General features: G+C 41.1%; 1 protein-coding gene across 1 annotated transcript; it reads right to left on the reverse strand.

The window, feature by feature from the left end:
- Window positions 1-3,875: 3,875 nt before the first annotated feature.
- Window positions 3,876-11,859, reverse strand: Fam216b (family with sequence similarity 216, member B). Its single transcript, NM_177629.4, has 4 exons — window positions 11,777-11,859; window positions 9,504-9,604; window positions 7,910-8,030; window positions 3,876-5,808 (listed from the first exon to the last, which is right to left on the reverse strand). Exons 2-4 carry the CDS (start codon window positions 9,585-9,587, stop codon window positions 5,597-5,599), a joined length of 417 nt encoding a protein of 138 aa, NP_808297.1. The 5' UTR covers window positions 9,588-9,604; window positions 11,777-11,859; the 3' UTR covers window positions 3,876-5,596.
- Between the last annotated feature and the right edge of the window lie 2,369 nt (window positions 11,860-14,228).

Below are 14,228 nucleotides of genomic sequence, written 5' to 3' on the forward strand. Positions count from 1 at the left end.
GGATTTGCAGATGAGAGGACATATTACCTCTTAATATTTTCCATTCCAATCCATTTTTCTTTATGGCTGAATAAAATTGCATTGTGTGTACATATCCCATTGTTTTTATCCACCCACCTGCTAACCATCCTTAACATTTAATGATAGCAGTTAAATCATTCTTACTGTCTTCATGGACTATTTTTTTTTTAAAGTTTGAGCTGTTGTGATGGTTCACTGGGTAAAGGCATTTCTACCAACCCCGAGAACGAGAGCTCAAACCCCTGTACTCACATATATGGTAGAAGAAGAGAACCAGCTCCTACAAGCTGTCCTTTTTGCTCCACAGGCACGAAGACCACACACACACATACACACACACACACACACACACACACACACACACACACACACAATTTTAAAAATTAAAGGAAGATATTTCTTTCTTTAGAACTTTTATTTTTAGAGAGGTCTTAGGTGCCCTTATATCTACTGAGCTTCATGAACCAGGAAGTTGTTCAAGAGTCCATGCATATTCCAGTGTTCAGCCCCTATAGAGTGTGGTAATTGCCCTGACCTATCTGAACTGTGGTTTTCAGTACCCACAAATGTTTCCTCTTCTGGCCGGACTGAGTCCATTGTGTAATTGGCATACTTTGATAGCTCTAATGTGGAGAAGAACACACGAGTATCCTCCAGGGGTAGATAGGAATTGATTTCCAAAGAAGGAATTGATTACACTTCAGGCAATGGACTGGTTTAGGGAGGAAAGCCAAGTCAATGAGGCAGATAAAAGAGTTTCTTCCATAAGCACTGATGCAATTAGGAACTCATTTTAACTGAAAAGGTGCAGAACTCTCACACATTTTCCTCTGGCCTTCATCACAAATAGGGACAAATTCTGAAAAGTGAGACAAAGGTTCACTTTGGAGAAACTATATTGCAAAGTTAGTAATGCCAGCTCTGGGGAAGAGAAAGTGTTTTAGCAGATCCTGTCCTGTACTGCAACATACCCTGGCTTTTGAGTCACAATAATAAGCAGTTTATTCATACGTGATATTGAAGATTACCAAAACAGTACTTCTATTGCTTGTCCCTCGAAGTCTCTACCACCTGCAGCTCTTACCCCTCAATTTAAAAAACCAGATTTATCAGAGAGAAGTGTATCTCTTCTGGGCCAACGCATATGACTATTTGAGTGACACCTTAAATGCAAACGGCTGTTTTACTTTACCCTGCGTAGGAATCAAATACCAGGTATATATTCTGATTCATTGAATCAAGGAGGGACACAAGAATCTGTGTTTTACAGCATTGCCACCAAGTCTAGTATATGGATGATATTCTGACAAATAGTAATCCAACTGTATTAATCACACAGGAATAAGGCCTTGCTTACTAAGTGTCTTCAGTTTACTTGGTGTTGCTTTCCCATGCACAGTGTGTTGAGAGTTTAAAAACAACCCCCCAAGAGAGCCATGCAGGAACAGAGCCTGCAGTGTAGAATGCTTGCCTGCAAAAAGCTAACTCTCTGACTACACTGAGTGATCAGAGGTGAGCTTCAGTGAACTGGGTATATGTGGCCAGCAATGGGGTGACAGGATGTGAATGGAGAGATAAGTTGGAGTTGCTTTCTGGGCTGTGTAATAAGAATAAGTGTTTCCTTTACTTTTACACTCTTATGCATGCCAGCCATTCCCCATACCCCACAAAATGGCTCCCAATGAACTCCACCTTCTAGCAGCCACACCCTTGGGGAATACCCTACTCTTGTAGAATTTGGACCCAGTGGCTTATTTCTAATACAAAAACAGAAAAACACACAACAACAACAACAACAAGAAGAAAAAAACAGGACTAGGTTATAAATGTGGACTAGGTTATAAATGTGGACTAGGTTATAAATGACTCTAACTTCCACCTCACACATACATTCTACCCCCCCCGAGGAAGTAAGTCACAATTCTGAGCTGCCTTATTGAGATGTCTGAGACTGGAAAGAGAAGGACATCTTTAGCTCTTAAGAATCTGAGTGTACTAGATCCCAAGGCACACAGCTCTACCACAACCATAAGAGTGAGCTTGGTAGTGGGTCCTCCCCTGAACAAGTGTTTAGAAATCACACCTTCATCCCACCCCTCAGTTGCAGGCTCGTAGGAGACCTTTAGCCAGAAGGCCCAGCCAAGTCGTGCCTAAAATCTGTGCCTGTCCCCTAATCAAAAATATGCAATGGAAAATAATGCAGTTTTCAGTCACTAACTTTTGGAACAATCTATTAGGTAATGGTAGTTAACTACACATTTGGGGGATGGTGAGTCTGGAGAACAATGTGAACAAGGAACGGTGAAGAATTAATGAGCTCACGATGAAGCTATACTACGGCTTTATTTGGGGACAATTCTTCTTGCAGGGACTGCTTCTGTCCCCCATTCCTTTGCTAATATTGAACTGCTCAGCCTTGCAGCTTGTTCTCTTAAATCTCCAAGAATATCAGCATCACTATCTCCAGGCTGCTCATGACTGTCTTTCCTAAAACTTGTCACTGAGAGAGTAGCCATCACTAATGGGGACAGTGTCTCTCACAGACCCAAGCTGCTGGACAGTGGCTGTCACTAGAATACAAAAAAAAACCTATAACATTTCTAGGACTCAAAATTGTGCAGCTACTCTGGAAAACACCATGGCACTCTTACATATATTTCAATGCAATGCAGATATAACCTATGAGCCAAGTGTATGTCTAGGTATCTTTCCAAGACAAACATTCACTCTTCAAGTAAAACTTTCATTCAAAATCCAATGATTATGCTCAGAATTCAAAACTAGAAACATCCCAAATATTCATTAACAGATAAAGAAACACAGACACACACACACACACAGACACACAGACACACACACACACACAGAGAGAGAGAGAGAGAGAGAGAGAGAGAGAGAGAATGAATAAGACAATGTCAAAAAGCAGGAAGCCATTGAGCAATTCTAGGATTGGCACTTTTATTTCAAAGCAATTAGTAAGTTTGGTTTTGTGGGCATAAAGTTTGATTTACACAGTCATCCATTAAAGAATACACAAATAAGAACACTTGAATATTTTCTAAATGGCCACTCACCATAAGGTACAAGGAAGTATTAGAATTACTACTTTAAGACTGCTTTATTTTATTTTATTTTACTTTACTTTATTTTATTTTATATTATTTTATTTTTGTGACCACCTTTTCAAAAGAACTACCTGGAGTCTCCTAGGAGTCACATCAATTCCCCTGAAGGTGATGACTCTCATAACTCCTGTGAGGCTCCACATCACAATATATTGCCTGTGCCTGGGATGAACTGATCCCTTGGCCCTGCTAAGCACTGCCAGGCCTCACCAGTAGGGTAGCTTTCTGGGACCTTTGAAATATATCCCAAAGCTAGAAGCCAGTTTGACTGCAGACTCTTTGAAAACTTGTATATTGTTCAACAAGCACCATTGATTGACTACTACGGTCATGTGCTAGCAATTTTAGGTGAAACGGTCCCTTATCTACCTGTGTTGATGGTGGTCATTGTGAACCACAGCAGTATGGTCTCCAAACTGTCAAAGCGGCAGAGTTACCTAAAACCTTCATGTGTCCTTTCTACCTCCTCGATTATCTTTCTCAGAGTCCTTTTCTGTGAGCATCTTTTTTTTTAGCTCGTTAACCTACCACATCCCCCCAAGCTTCAAGTGTGGGACTCTAGCTATGAGGGGCATTATCTTCTCAGAAGGGGGAACTGGAAAGATGGACTCCATGCTGATTTGCATCTGTTAAATCCATTTGTCCTTGTTATGTGCCTATGACATTCACCAGCCCAGAGGACTGTAAAAGCTCGTGCCAAAAAATCAGTGTCTGAGATTTTATTTATTTATTTATTTATTTATTTATTTATTTATTTGTTTATTTATTTTTGATGCAAGGTTACAGCACAGACCCCCACCTGCTTGTTATTATTGTTATTCTGTACCAGGAACTAATGCTCACTCAGCAGGGATCTAGGCCAATCAAATTACAAAAGCAGTCCAAGACAAGGTACATGTCAGCAGTTCAGAGATAAAAGGCTTGTGTGGAGACTGGGGAAGGTTAGCGTAGACTGGTAGGGCTGCCCCCATCCTCTATCATGAGAGTTACCTCACAGTTCACCTCGGTTGTTTTTTTGATTTTTTTTTTTAAAAAGCTTCCCTAACAACCCCTGTTTTAACAGTGTGATCTACTTAGAGTACTTGAGTCAGTACAGGAGTTGCTGTTGTCAAGAGGCTTCTTCTTGATTGAGTAAATGGCCCCTTAGTCTCTCCTGTTAATGATGGACAGTATGAGCCACAGCAGGATAGTCTCCATCTGGTCAAAGGTGAGTACTGCTTTCCCAAGACTTCCCAATGGACTGGTGGGACGCCGATGCCCCTTGCCCCACCCAAAGAAAAGTCAGGGAGAATCGTAAACTCTACAATGAGGGTCTTCAGAAGCTTTGGACAGATCTTATGACTTTGATGTTAATGGATGTAGAGAGAAGACAGCCATCACCAAGGAGGGTTTGAGGGATTTCGGTTCTTTCTGAATTTGGCTGGAAAGGGGTCTGGTAATGTTGAAACATCTTCCTGTTCAGATGAACGTTCCATTTCTCTTGTCAACTAAGTTCTTTCCCAACTGATTTCTTCATGTGGTGACCGACAGACATGACTGGCTGATAGGAATGACATGTTTTTAAAAGACAAAGAGAAGGAACGTGACCGGTTTTTAACTTGGCTGTATGGGATTACTAATTTTTAGCACACACAGGATAATCTCTGATAAAGAAAGTCACTACTGAACATAGCTAATACAATGCTGTGGTATTTGAAAGAGGCTCACCCAGCAGCTATCTCATTATTTGCCCATTTGCATGGTCTTGTATATGGTCTTAACATCTTCAGAGATAAGACATGAGATCAATTCTTTGGGGCTATTTTCTGTTCTGCTGAGAGTGTTTGTGACTGCTAGGGGCAGGTGTGTGCATGAATTATCTTACCCATGTCAAGGCCAATTGCAGCTGTATAGAGTCATCCTGGCAGTAATAGGCTGATAAACACAAATTTCAAAACAACACAAAGTGACTGAGTCAGGCTAGAACCAGAAACTGCAGAACCAAAGTAAATATTATTGCTTAGTTGGGCTGGGGATAGGAAGAGGCACATGCCACTTATCACTAACATTGTGACTCCAGAAACCTCCCTAATCTGTATTGACTGTGTGGGTTCATGTATTTTCAGATGTGCAGTGGGCAGTGCTCACCCAGGGCTGGAGGTGCTGCCCCTTGTCCCTTCCTGCTGTTCTGCAGTTTTCTCTGGGAGAATGGAACTATAGAAGCTTTTACACTGAAAGCTTTGAAAGCCCATTTACTTTACAGATTATTTGTGCTAAAGCTTGCTTATTCACTGCTCAATCGCTTTCAGATCTTCCAACTTGTTCTTATTGGCAGCATTTATGTGGTGGAGGGATTATGTGTAGGTCTAGAGTTCAACTTAGTATTCTTTTCTTCGTTGTCATTCAGTAAACTCATACCAAGCACCCACTAAAATGCCAAGAATACACAGATGAGCTGCCCATTTCAGAGACTATGCCTTGTCTAAGGTCTTGGTGCTCAGCATGCTGTGCAGGGAGGCTCTGGATCCGACTCTAAACCCAGGTTTTGCTGGTTGACCCTTCTTTGCATGGCTGAAGACTCTGGGGAGAATAGTCCTTTGAGGAGCAACCGTGGCTGAGGCTCGCATGGTTGAATGTCTAAGCACAGCAGCACAAGACAAGGCCTCCTGTTGAGTGATGTAACCTGGGGAGGGGAGGGATGAGAGGGACTTCAGTGTCAACATTCATCTCGGAAAGATGTATTTCGTTCTGTTTTATGTGTATGAGAGTTCTACCTGATTGTGTGGATGTGTACCACATGTGTGCCTGCTGTCCCTAGAGGCCAGAAGAGTGTGAAAGAACCCCCAGAGCTGCCTTCCCAGGTGGTGATGAGCCAATTGAATGCTAGGAACTGAATTCAGGTTCTTTGCAAGAGTAGCAAATGCTCTTAACCATAGAGCCATTTCTTCAGCCCAACAATTTTTACAAACAAAACAAAACAAAACAAAAAAACAAAACAAAACAACAACAACAACAACAAAGAGGTGTACAAAAGTTCTACTTCTGTGATTAGCAGGCCCTGGTTATACTATCTTTGAGAACAGAAGGTGTTTATCACTTGGTTTGCCTTATTTTTCCTTCAGTGAACATGATGGGTAATCCTTGCTGTCAATCTGAATGGCCTTAGAAATAGTCTAAAGATTGTTGAGGTATGCCTTGTAGGTACGGGTGTGCAGGTATTTCTAAAGAAAATTAGCTGGGAGACTCATCCTGAGTGTGCTTGGCACCAGGCCATGGACTGCAGAGCTAGAGGAAAAGAAAAGGAAAACAGGAGAAAGCCAGCTGACTACTCACGCCCCCAGTTCTCTTCCTCTTGGCTGGCAGGGTGTGAAAAGCTGTCTTCTGACACTCCTTCCCTGCCACGAAGGACTGACACCTCTGGATATCATGAGCCAAAATAAGTCCTTCCTAACCAAAGTGATTTCTGGCAGATTTTCTGTCACATGAATGAGAAGAGCTAACTGACAAAAGTGACTATAGTCCTCCACTTGCATGTTTGGAAAGAAACGTGAACTTTGAGTAGACTTCCCATGTTACTTGTCTTCGATAGCACAATTTTTTTAATGCAAAGAAGGGTAATACCTGATTTAAAAGATATGAATGATTTCTTTCAGTGTTTCTCAAAGTACAGTCTTTACAGTGCCCACTGGATTCTCTGGATCCTTGTGTTTAAAGAAATACCCATTATAATTTAGAACCCCACTCTCTTCAAAGACCTTCTGAATTAGAAACCCAGAGAGCAAGGCCTGAGAATCTGCATTTTAGTAAGATGGCAGTTAGCTTTTATGAAGACTATTAACTGTATCTGCGTTTAAGCTTTTAGGCTTCTTTGCTATTTATCTCTGAAAACAGAGCCATGCAATGGTGCTTCCATCACACTTAAGATAGCTTTCAGTAATCACCAAATCCCAGGTCCTTGCTTACTAGTTGGATGACCCTGGTCAAGTTATTTAACTGGTCTAGGTTTCAGTTTTCTGCCTGAGTTGAGAGAATTGTGCGGTAGAAGGGGCGAGCAACTAGAGACGTTCTTGTAAGATAAAGGACTTAGTAGCAATGAGGCCTTCCAGGAACCTGATGCTCATGATCTGTCCATGTCTTCGGAAACCACGGTGTCATCTGTGCTTTGTAAAATAGAAATGGATTTGGTAGAAAAGGAGAAAGAGCAAAGTATGAGCAGATAGAAGCTATGGTCCTTAGAGAAGCCACCTCTTTCCTGAAGTCCTCATTGACAATGACTGGCTGAATGGTCTTCACCAAATTACAGGATTTGTCTGTGGTTCTGGCTCCATAATGATAAAGCAGGAAGATAGTGAGACATTGTACATTATGTTCTTGGCTGGATGTATGGACTATGCCAAATGCTCAAACAATGTAGCCATTATTGTTGGGAGTAAACTAACTTTGATCTTACACAAACAGTAAGGAGGGGAGCCATCGTTTGAGCTTATGCTGGCTTTCCAAGTCCAGGGATATTGATCTACTAGATCAAGTTCATATAAATCTCAGAGAGTTGTTAACATTTTATAAGAATCGATACTCTAATTTCTTTAAACCCTCTTAATTCACCTATAAAACTTCACTGTCTATTGTCAGGGATAATCATTTTTAAACTTGGTTAGCCAACCATGTTGATAAAATAGGTCGGCAGAGGCCATTCTTCCAGAATTATTTATCTGGAGATGTGACTTCTGGCTGTAATCAATAAGTCACCTACTGGTATGCCTGGTTAAGGTAGTTAAACTCACCCAGATGCTGTTGGTACCCAAGGCTGTGAATGTAGCGGGTCTGCAGGGCCTTCCACTGGGGCCTGGAGTCATAAATCCTCATGATGCTGTACAAGTAGCACCTCTGCCCTTGATTTAGGTCCTGTCAGAACCAAGAGGCGACTTTGATAAATCCCTACGTAATTAAAAGTGTGTGATACATTCAAAATGAGTGTCCATAGGAATAAGATGCTTCTCTTAGGGTGACACCTGTTTTAAAAGTACATGGGACATGAATAATCAGGAAATTTCCCTTCACCATTTGTGTAAACAATATTCTCCTTGTATGACAATGCTGAAAACAGTGAAGGAAATGGTGCTAGGTGATGTAAGTCATGGTTGCATTCTGAGGGAGATGTAAAGGCTTCTGGGATATAAGAATTTTATTGGTCCTTAACTGAGAAAAGTAGGTTGTGAGAATACATACAGGGCCTGAAGTATGGGGGATTCCAGACAGCTGAGGTGTTCAGTGGAAAGTTCCAGTGAGGAATAGAGATAGATGCTCAAATGGCATCGCATCCTAGAAATATCAAGTTAAAATAGTTGTCTTGGATGTGAAATACCAAAACAAAAGAAATATCAAGGCCAACTGAAAACTATGTGGGGAAAACTGCACTTAAGCTATTATCTATAAATATAGGTTAAGGTGACATTTACTTGTTAGACATTTTGTGGGGGACAAAATCAGAAGTCTATGAGACAAAATGGTTTGTTTTGCTTTGGTTGTTGTTGTTATTTTCTCCTTTCTCTTCTCTTCTCTTCTCTTCTCTTCTCTTCTCTTCTCTTCTCTTCTCTTCTCTTCTCTTCTCTTCTCTCTTTCTTCTTTATTTCTTTTTTTCTTGTCTAGAGCCTTTAAATTTTATATTAGAAGTAAATGCAGTCAAAGTGGCAAGACCAAAAGCCTCACAATACAAGACATTAATTTACTGTTTCTGTATTAGAATATATTTGAGGAAGAGAATGGCTTTCATTCCTGAGTAACTAATTAAGCCTTTCACATGATTGGAGAGACAAGATAATAAATGCTAGCCCACCTCAAGAGCAAAGTGCTCTAGTACCACCGGAATGTCCCTTGCATCAGATAAAAAATTTCAAAGTTACAGTTTTTATTTTATCAAGAAAAACTATGCCTAACTTCCTTACCTGTGTAAAATTATAAACATCCTGAGACGTAAGTATCAGGTTACATTCCTCATATTCTTACACTGTCCCCTGTCTTTCTTGAAAGAGATGCAAGTCAAATGGTTTTTTCTTTACAGAGAGTTTTTATGTGAAAGGCTATAATTAGCTCGGTGGGAAAGAAGCTGACAGATCAAGCAGGAAGCCGTGCTGCTGATGTTGCCAATTAGTGAGTCCCCATGGTGGTGGGTCAGCCATGTAAGGAGAAGACAGTTTCTCAGACCATGACCATCAAGGGTGCATAGGGTGAGGCTCTGTCAGGGCTCATGTACTATGTCCTTCAGCAGTCATGCATGCAGGTCAAACAACACCTACCTCTCACACAGACAGGACACAAAGTCCCCACCCCTCCGAAGAAAGAAGGGAAGCCCTTCCCTGTAGGAACCAGACCTCGCACCTTCAGTAATGAATTGTCAGCAGCCGCTGCTGGGACTTGAATTCGAGGTATTCGCGGAACATTCTGGGGCAAGTCTTTCCACATTTTTCTTTACCTTGTACCTTCAAGGGATATCAAACACACATCAGTTTTCATTCTGTTTAACCAGCTTTGGAGATGGACCGAAGATATTTAGCAAGCAGATTAGTAATTCTTTTTCCAAAAAAAAAAAATATTTTTTTTCTACTTCCAAGTAAGTAATCTCTGCAATCTCCTACTTCCCCATCTTTTCCTGTCCTCCCTCCCTGTGGCAAAAGGAACCATGCAGAGCCCTTGCCTTCCTGCTTCCCTCCATCCCGCGTGGGTAGCTAGTAGAGACATTCCAGTCTATGGAAGTCACTTCTTTATGGTTTTAAATAGTGCTGTTCTATGACTCTAAAAAAATGCCTATGTCTTTAGGAGTTTGAAAATTTTCAAATTAGAGAAGAAGATAAGATTATCCAAGGCTGGAGAGATTGTCCTGTGGGTTAACAGCACTGGCTGCTCTGCAGAGGTCCTGAGTTCAATTCCCCACAACCACACAGTCTCTCATAACCATCTATAATGAGATCTGATGCCCTTTCCTGTCATGCAGGCACACATGCAAACAGAGCACTCATATACATAAATAAATAACTCTTAAAAGAGATTATCCATCCTTAAATTTTGTTGGCATTTGACCAGTTTCCATTTATTGATTTAGCTGTTATTTTATTTGTTTTTAGGAAAAAGTAATCACAATACAGATATCTCATGAACTCTCCTAGATCATTAAATATTTCCTAAAATCCATCTGTCAGCAGACACAAGTGTATCCATTTCTTGCACATTTAGATCTTTGGTTTTAACACACCACACTATGCTAAAAAATAAACTGTTGGGCACACTCATGTTTCTCTCCCTGCAGACAAAGGTAAGAGCAATAGACTTCCCTTCAGTGATGTCATCTCCTTTCTCAGTGCCTTAGGGTTTAGAATCTAAGGATTATCCAGTGAGGAAAACCTAACACACTGAAAGAAATGGGTGCGTTGATCAGGCTTGCAGAGGCAAATAGAAACCAATCATTTCCCTCTCTGCCCGTACCAGCAGTACAAACTACAAACAACAGAAAGAAAGAACATAACAAATCAAGTGCAACAACAAACTCTCTAGCTATAACAGACCATTACCAATGCCTAGACCACAGGCTAACTAGAGAAGAGAACCTGGAATAGTGGCCACGTGGCTTTAGGACCAACAGACGTGGGTTTCTTCCCTTGTTAGCTTCCCTCCTGTGGTCTTCATGATGGTAGTCATAATGCCTGCTTCATTGTTTCATTCACTGAGATCATGAGTATAGAGCTCTTGCTTTGTGCCTCCTTCTTCTCATTCTACACTCCCCTAACAAATGCCCATGCATACACACACACACACACACACACACACACACACACACACACACACACACACGCACACACACACACACAGAGAGAGAGAGAGAGAGAGAGAGAGAGAGAGAGAGAGAGGTTCATCACATATACATTCTTTAAAATATTTCAATACCTGAGTATGGTGGCACGTGCCTTTAATCCCAGCTCTTGGGAGGCAGAGGCAGGTAAATCTCTGTGACTTTGAGGCCAGCCTGATCTACATACAGAGTTCCAGGAGTACATAAAGAGACCCTGTCTCAAAAACAAACAAACAAACAAACAAACAAACACAATCCTCAACACATTTGAAGATTCTGATTGGCCTAACCCTGGGGATCTTCTGCAGGTGAAATTTATTGTAGAAACATCTGTCAGCCTCTCTTTGTGTTCTGTTTCCATGATATAAGCTCATAAACGAAGCTATGAATATTTTATTTAAGCTTTTCTTTAGTGGGTACCCAGGGATCCATACCAATCAAGACATACTCTGTATATTCTCTCTGATTGAAACATACATTCTTCCCTTCACTCAAATCATTCCAATATCCCTCCTCCCATTTTTCAGGTCTGTGGAGCAAAGAATAACTATTCTTCAAAGCTAGAAGAATTCCTTCTGTCTTCGAAGAGTGAGAGAGAAAATGACTGATGATATTTCTTGTGGCATGTGAGCACACAGCTCACATATACTTTTTCTTAGGCTGTTGCTGAAGAAATCCATCTTGCCCATCCAAGTGGTCCACACAGAATAAAGTTTGATTAAAATGCCTGGAGAACGCATGATGAAAACAACCTACAAGTTAACTGAGATCAAAAACCAGAAGGCAGATTTACTTAAACACAATTTACCTTGTAATGCGGTTCCTTGTTCTAAAAGCTAGCATCCATATCCAAGGCGGCGTTCTTACAGTGTTCTCTAGTCATACAGTAGCAGCAGAAACTCGGTATGTTGATAAAACTATATCCAAGCAACACCAGGATATGGGACAAAGAGCTGGGGAAAGTTGGCTGCATGCCTTTCTGTTTCTGGGTGACATTCAAGAGCACAGTTGAAGGTTTTTGTTGTTATTCTAAGTTTCATGTCTAATGAAGAGTCAACTTCTAAGCCTATCATATCTGCATTATATGAAGACATTGCAGAAAAGTTCTTGTAGGTAGATGCTAAGGATTAAAGGTAAAGAAATCTATTAATACAACAGGCTACTCGATGCGTATTCCCCAAATATGGAGTCAGAAACACTCATTCTCTTGCTCAAAATGGTGAAGTAATGGTTCCTCCATACACAAAAGCAGGAATTTAACTGTGAAAGCATATAGAATTACTTCATAGTTTAATGCAATGCCCCCTTCATATTTCTTGGGGGAGAATAGGCAATATCTATACCCATGTTGGTTAGAAGCTACATATGTGGCAAAAGATGCTGCACTTGCTGATTTTCCTTACTGGAATGGAATTATGTCTCAAGAGTACCTTTTCTGGGGCTGTGTGAAGTGTGTACCAAGATGGAAGATTAGAAGCAATCTCCACGTAATGTTAGGACTGTGAGAAGTCAGATATAAAAGGGAACTTATGCAAAGAGAGAAAACCGAGAAGGGCACAAGAAAGCATGAAAGAATCCAGAGACAGCTGAAACGCTTGGAGAAACACAAAGACTGAGCAGCCAAAAATGAAGAGCCAGTCTACCAGGCTCCCCAGTGGGAGAAAGCGAGCCAAAGACTGTTCCACAATGTAAGCCAGCCAACCAAAGGACTGGTGAGATGGCTCACTGGGTAAAGATGCTTGCTGCCAAGACTGACAACCTGTATTTCATACTTAAGTCCCACACTGGAGAGAACCAACTCTCCTGAGTTTCCTTCTGACCTTCACATGCACACTGTATGGCATGAGGGAAACACATACACACACACACCCTACACACACACACACACACACACACACACACACACACACACACGTATGTGTCTCTTCATCTATGTATGAAGAGAGTCAGTTCTACACACAGAGTACATTTTCAGTTCTCACAAGTTCTAAATCCTGGGGATTCGGTGTGACAGAGTTGTGTATGCCACAACTCAGCTCTGGAAAAGTCCACTGTGGCACTCTCTCCACTCTGGAGCCATTCCCAAATCATCATGACTGAGAGTGTATTGCTTATGACTGAGCTAGTGAGCAGGCGTGAAAACATTGGGGTGACTTGATGAAACAAGAACTTCATATGGAAATGATTAGAAAGTTCAAGTAGTAGGAGGCTTAGACTACCAAGGCTGGTGACCCTATTCTTTTTGGTCAGAAATAGGTAATTCCAAGAAGATTGATAGCCTCAACCCAGAAGTCAACAAGGCTTTGGAACTGCATAGCTTCCTCTTTACCATGAAGTTCTCGGGCCCAGTGAACACCACTGCACACTCCTTTATCCAGTAGCACGATTAGTACTGACCAAGATTGGGAAGCACTGGTGTGGTCCTTTAGCAACAGACCTCAGAGCTCCATTGACCTCTCCCACAGGAGATACCCCTTGACTTAATCATTATCAAGATGTACAAGCTAGGAAGTCTGAGTGGGAACCGGCCTGGCCCACAGGCTGCAAAGCTAACCGAGCTCAGAAGCAGCTCCAGGTACACAAAAAAATGATTTAAACCTTTGAGCCATTTATCCTTGACCGCACTAGGCACAGTACCAGTTCAACAGAATAAAACTTCATTAGTTTTGTAATTTGCTTTTCTATTGGCAGTTTAGCAGTTGGTTAAAATTGGTGTTAAGAATATTTCTATATCCAATTTTTGTCTGATGTTATTGATTTCATACAGTTCATACAGTTATTACCTGCATGGTGAATGGTGCTAGATATTGGGCCCTCCAGTAAAGACTGTTCACTAAGAGACTCACAGAAGTCAAAAAAGATATCCATCCCAACAGATGCCTAAACCACAACACAGAAAGGACCAAAACCATGAAAAATCAAGAAAATTTTATTCTTCCAAATATTCATAGCTTTAGAAAAGGCAAAGACACTGGAATGAATGAAACGCTGGATAAACAGACTCAGAATTTATACATGCTATCAGTGACTGCAGGGTGGATGCAAACAATCAGATAAAGCAAGAAAATCAATTCAGGATCCAGAGAGGAGAGGAGAAACATAGATGGGAACTGGCACCATGGATTGGAAACTTGATTTCGTGAGTAAGAAACTCAGTAAGGAAAAGTGAATAGAGAATGTGAAAATGCATCTCACCCACGTTGGAATAGCTAAGATTAAGAAAACAAATGACAGACATTTAGATAGATATTTAGATAGAG

The sequence above is a fragment of the Mus musculus genome, chromosome 14 (assembly GCF_000001635.26).
Source record: "Mus musculus strain C57BL/6J chromosome 14, GRCm38.p6 C57BL/6J".
Classification (NCBI taxonomy): Eukaryota; Metazoa; Chordata; class Mammalia; order Rodentia; family Muridae; genus Mus; species Mus musculus.

Bases quoted from the DNA above. Each gene is read 5' to 3' on its own strand.
- Fam216b (NM_177629.4), bottom strand. From the start codon at position 9,587: ATGTGGAAAGACTTGCCCCAGAATGTTCCGCGAATACCTCGAATTCAA. The intron at 8,031-9,503 runs GTGCGAGGTCTG...TGGTTCTGACAG, and splicing joins CTGACAATTCATTACTGAAG to GACCTAAATCAAGGGCAGAG. The intron at 5,809-7,909 runs GTGAGTTTAACT...TCCCCTCCCCAG, and splicing joins TGGGTACCAACAGCATCTGG to GTTACATCACTCAACAGGAG.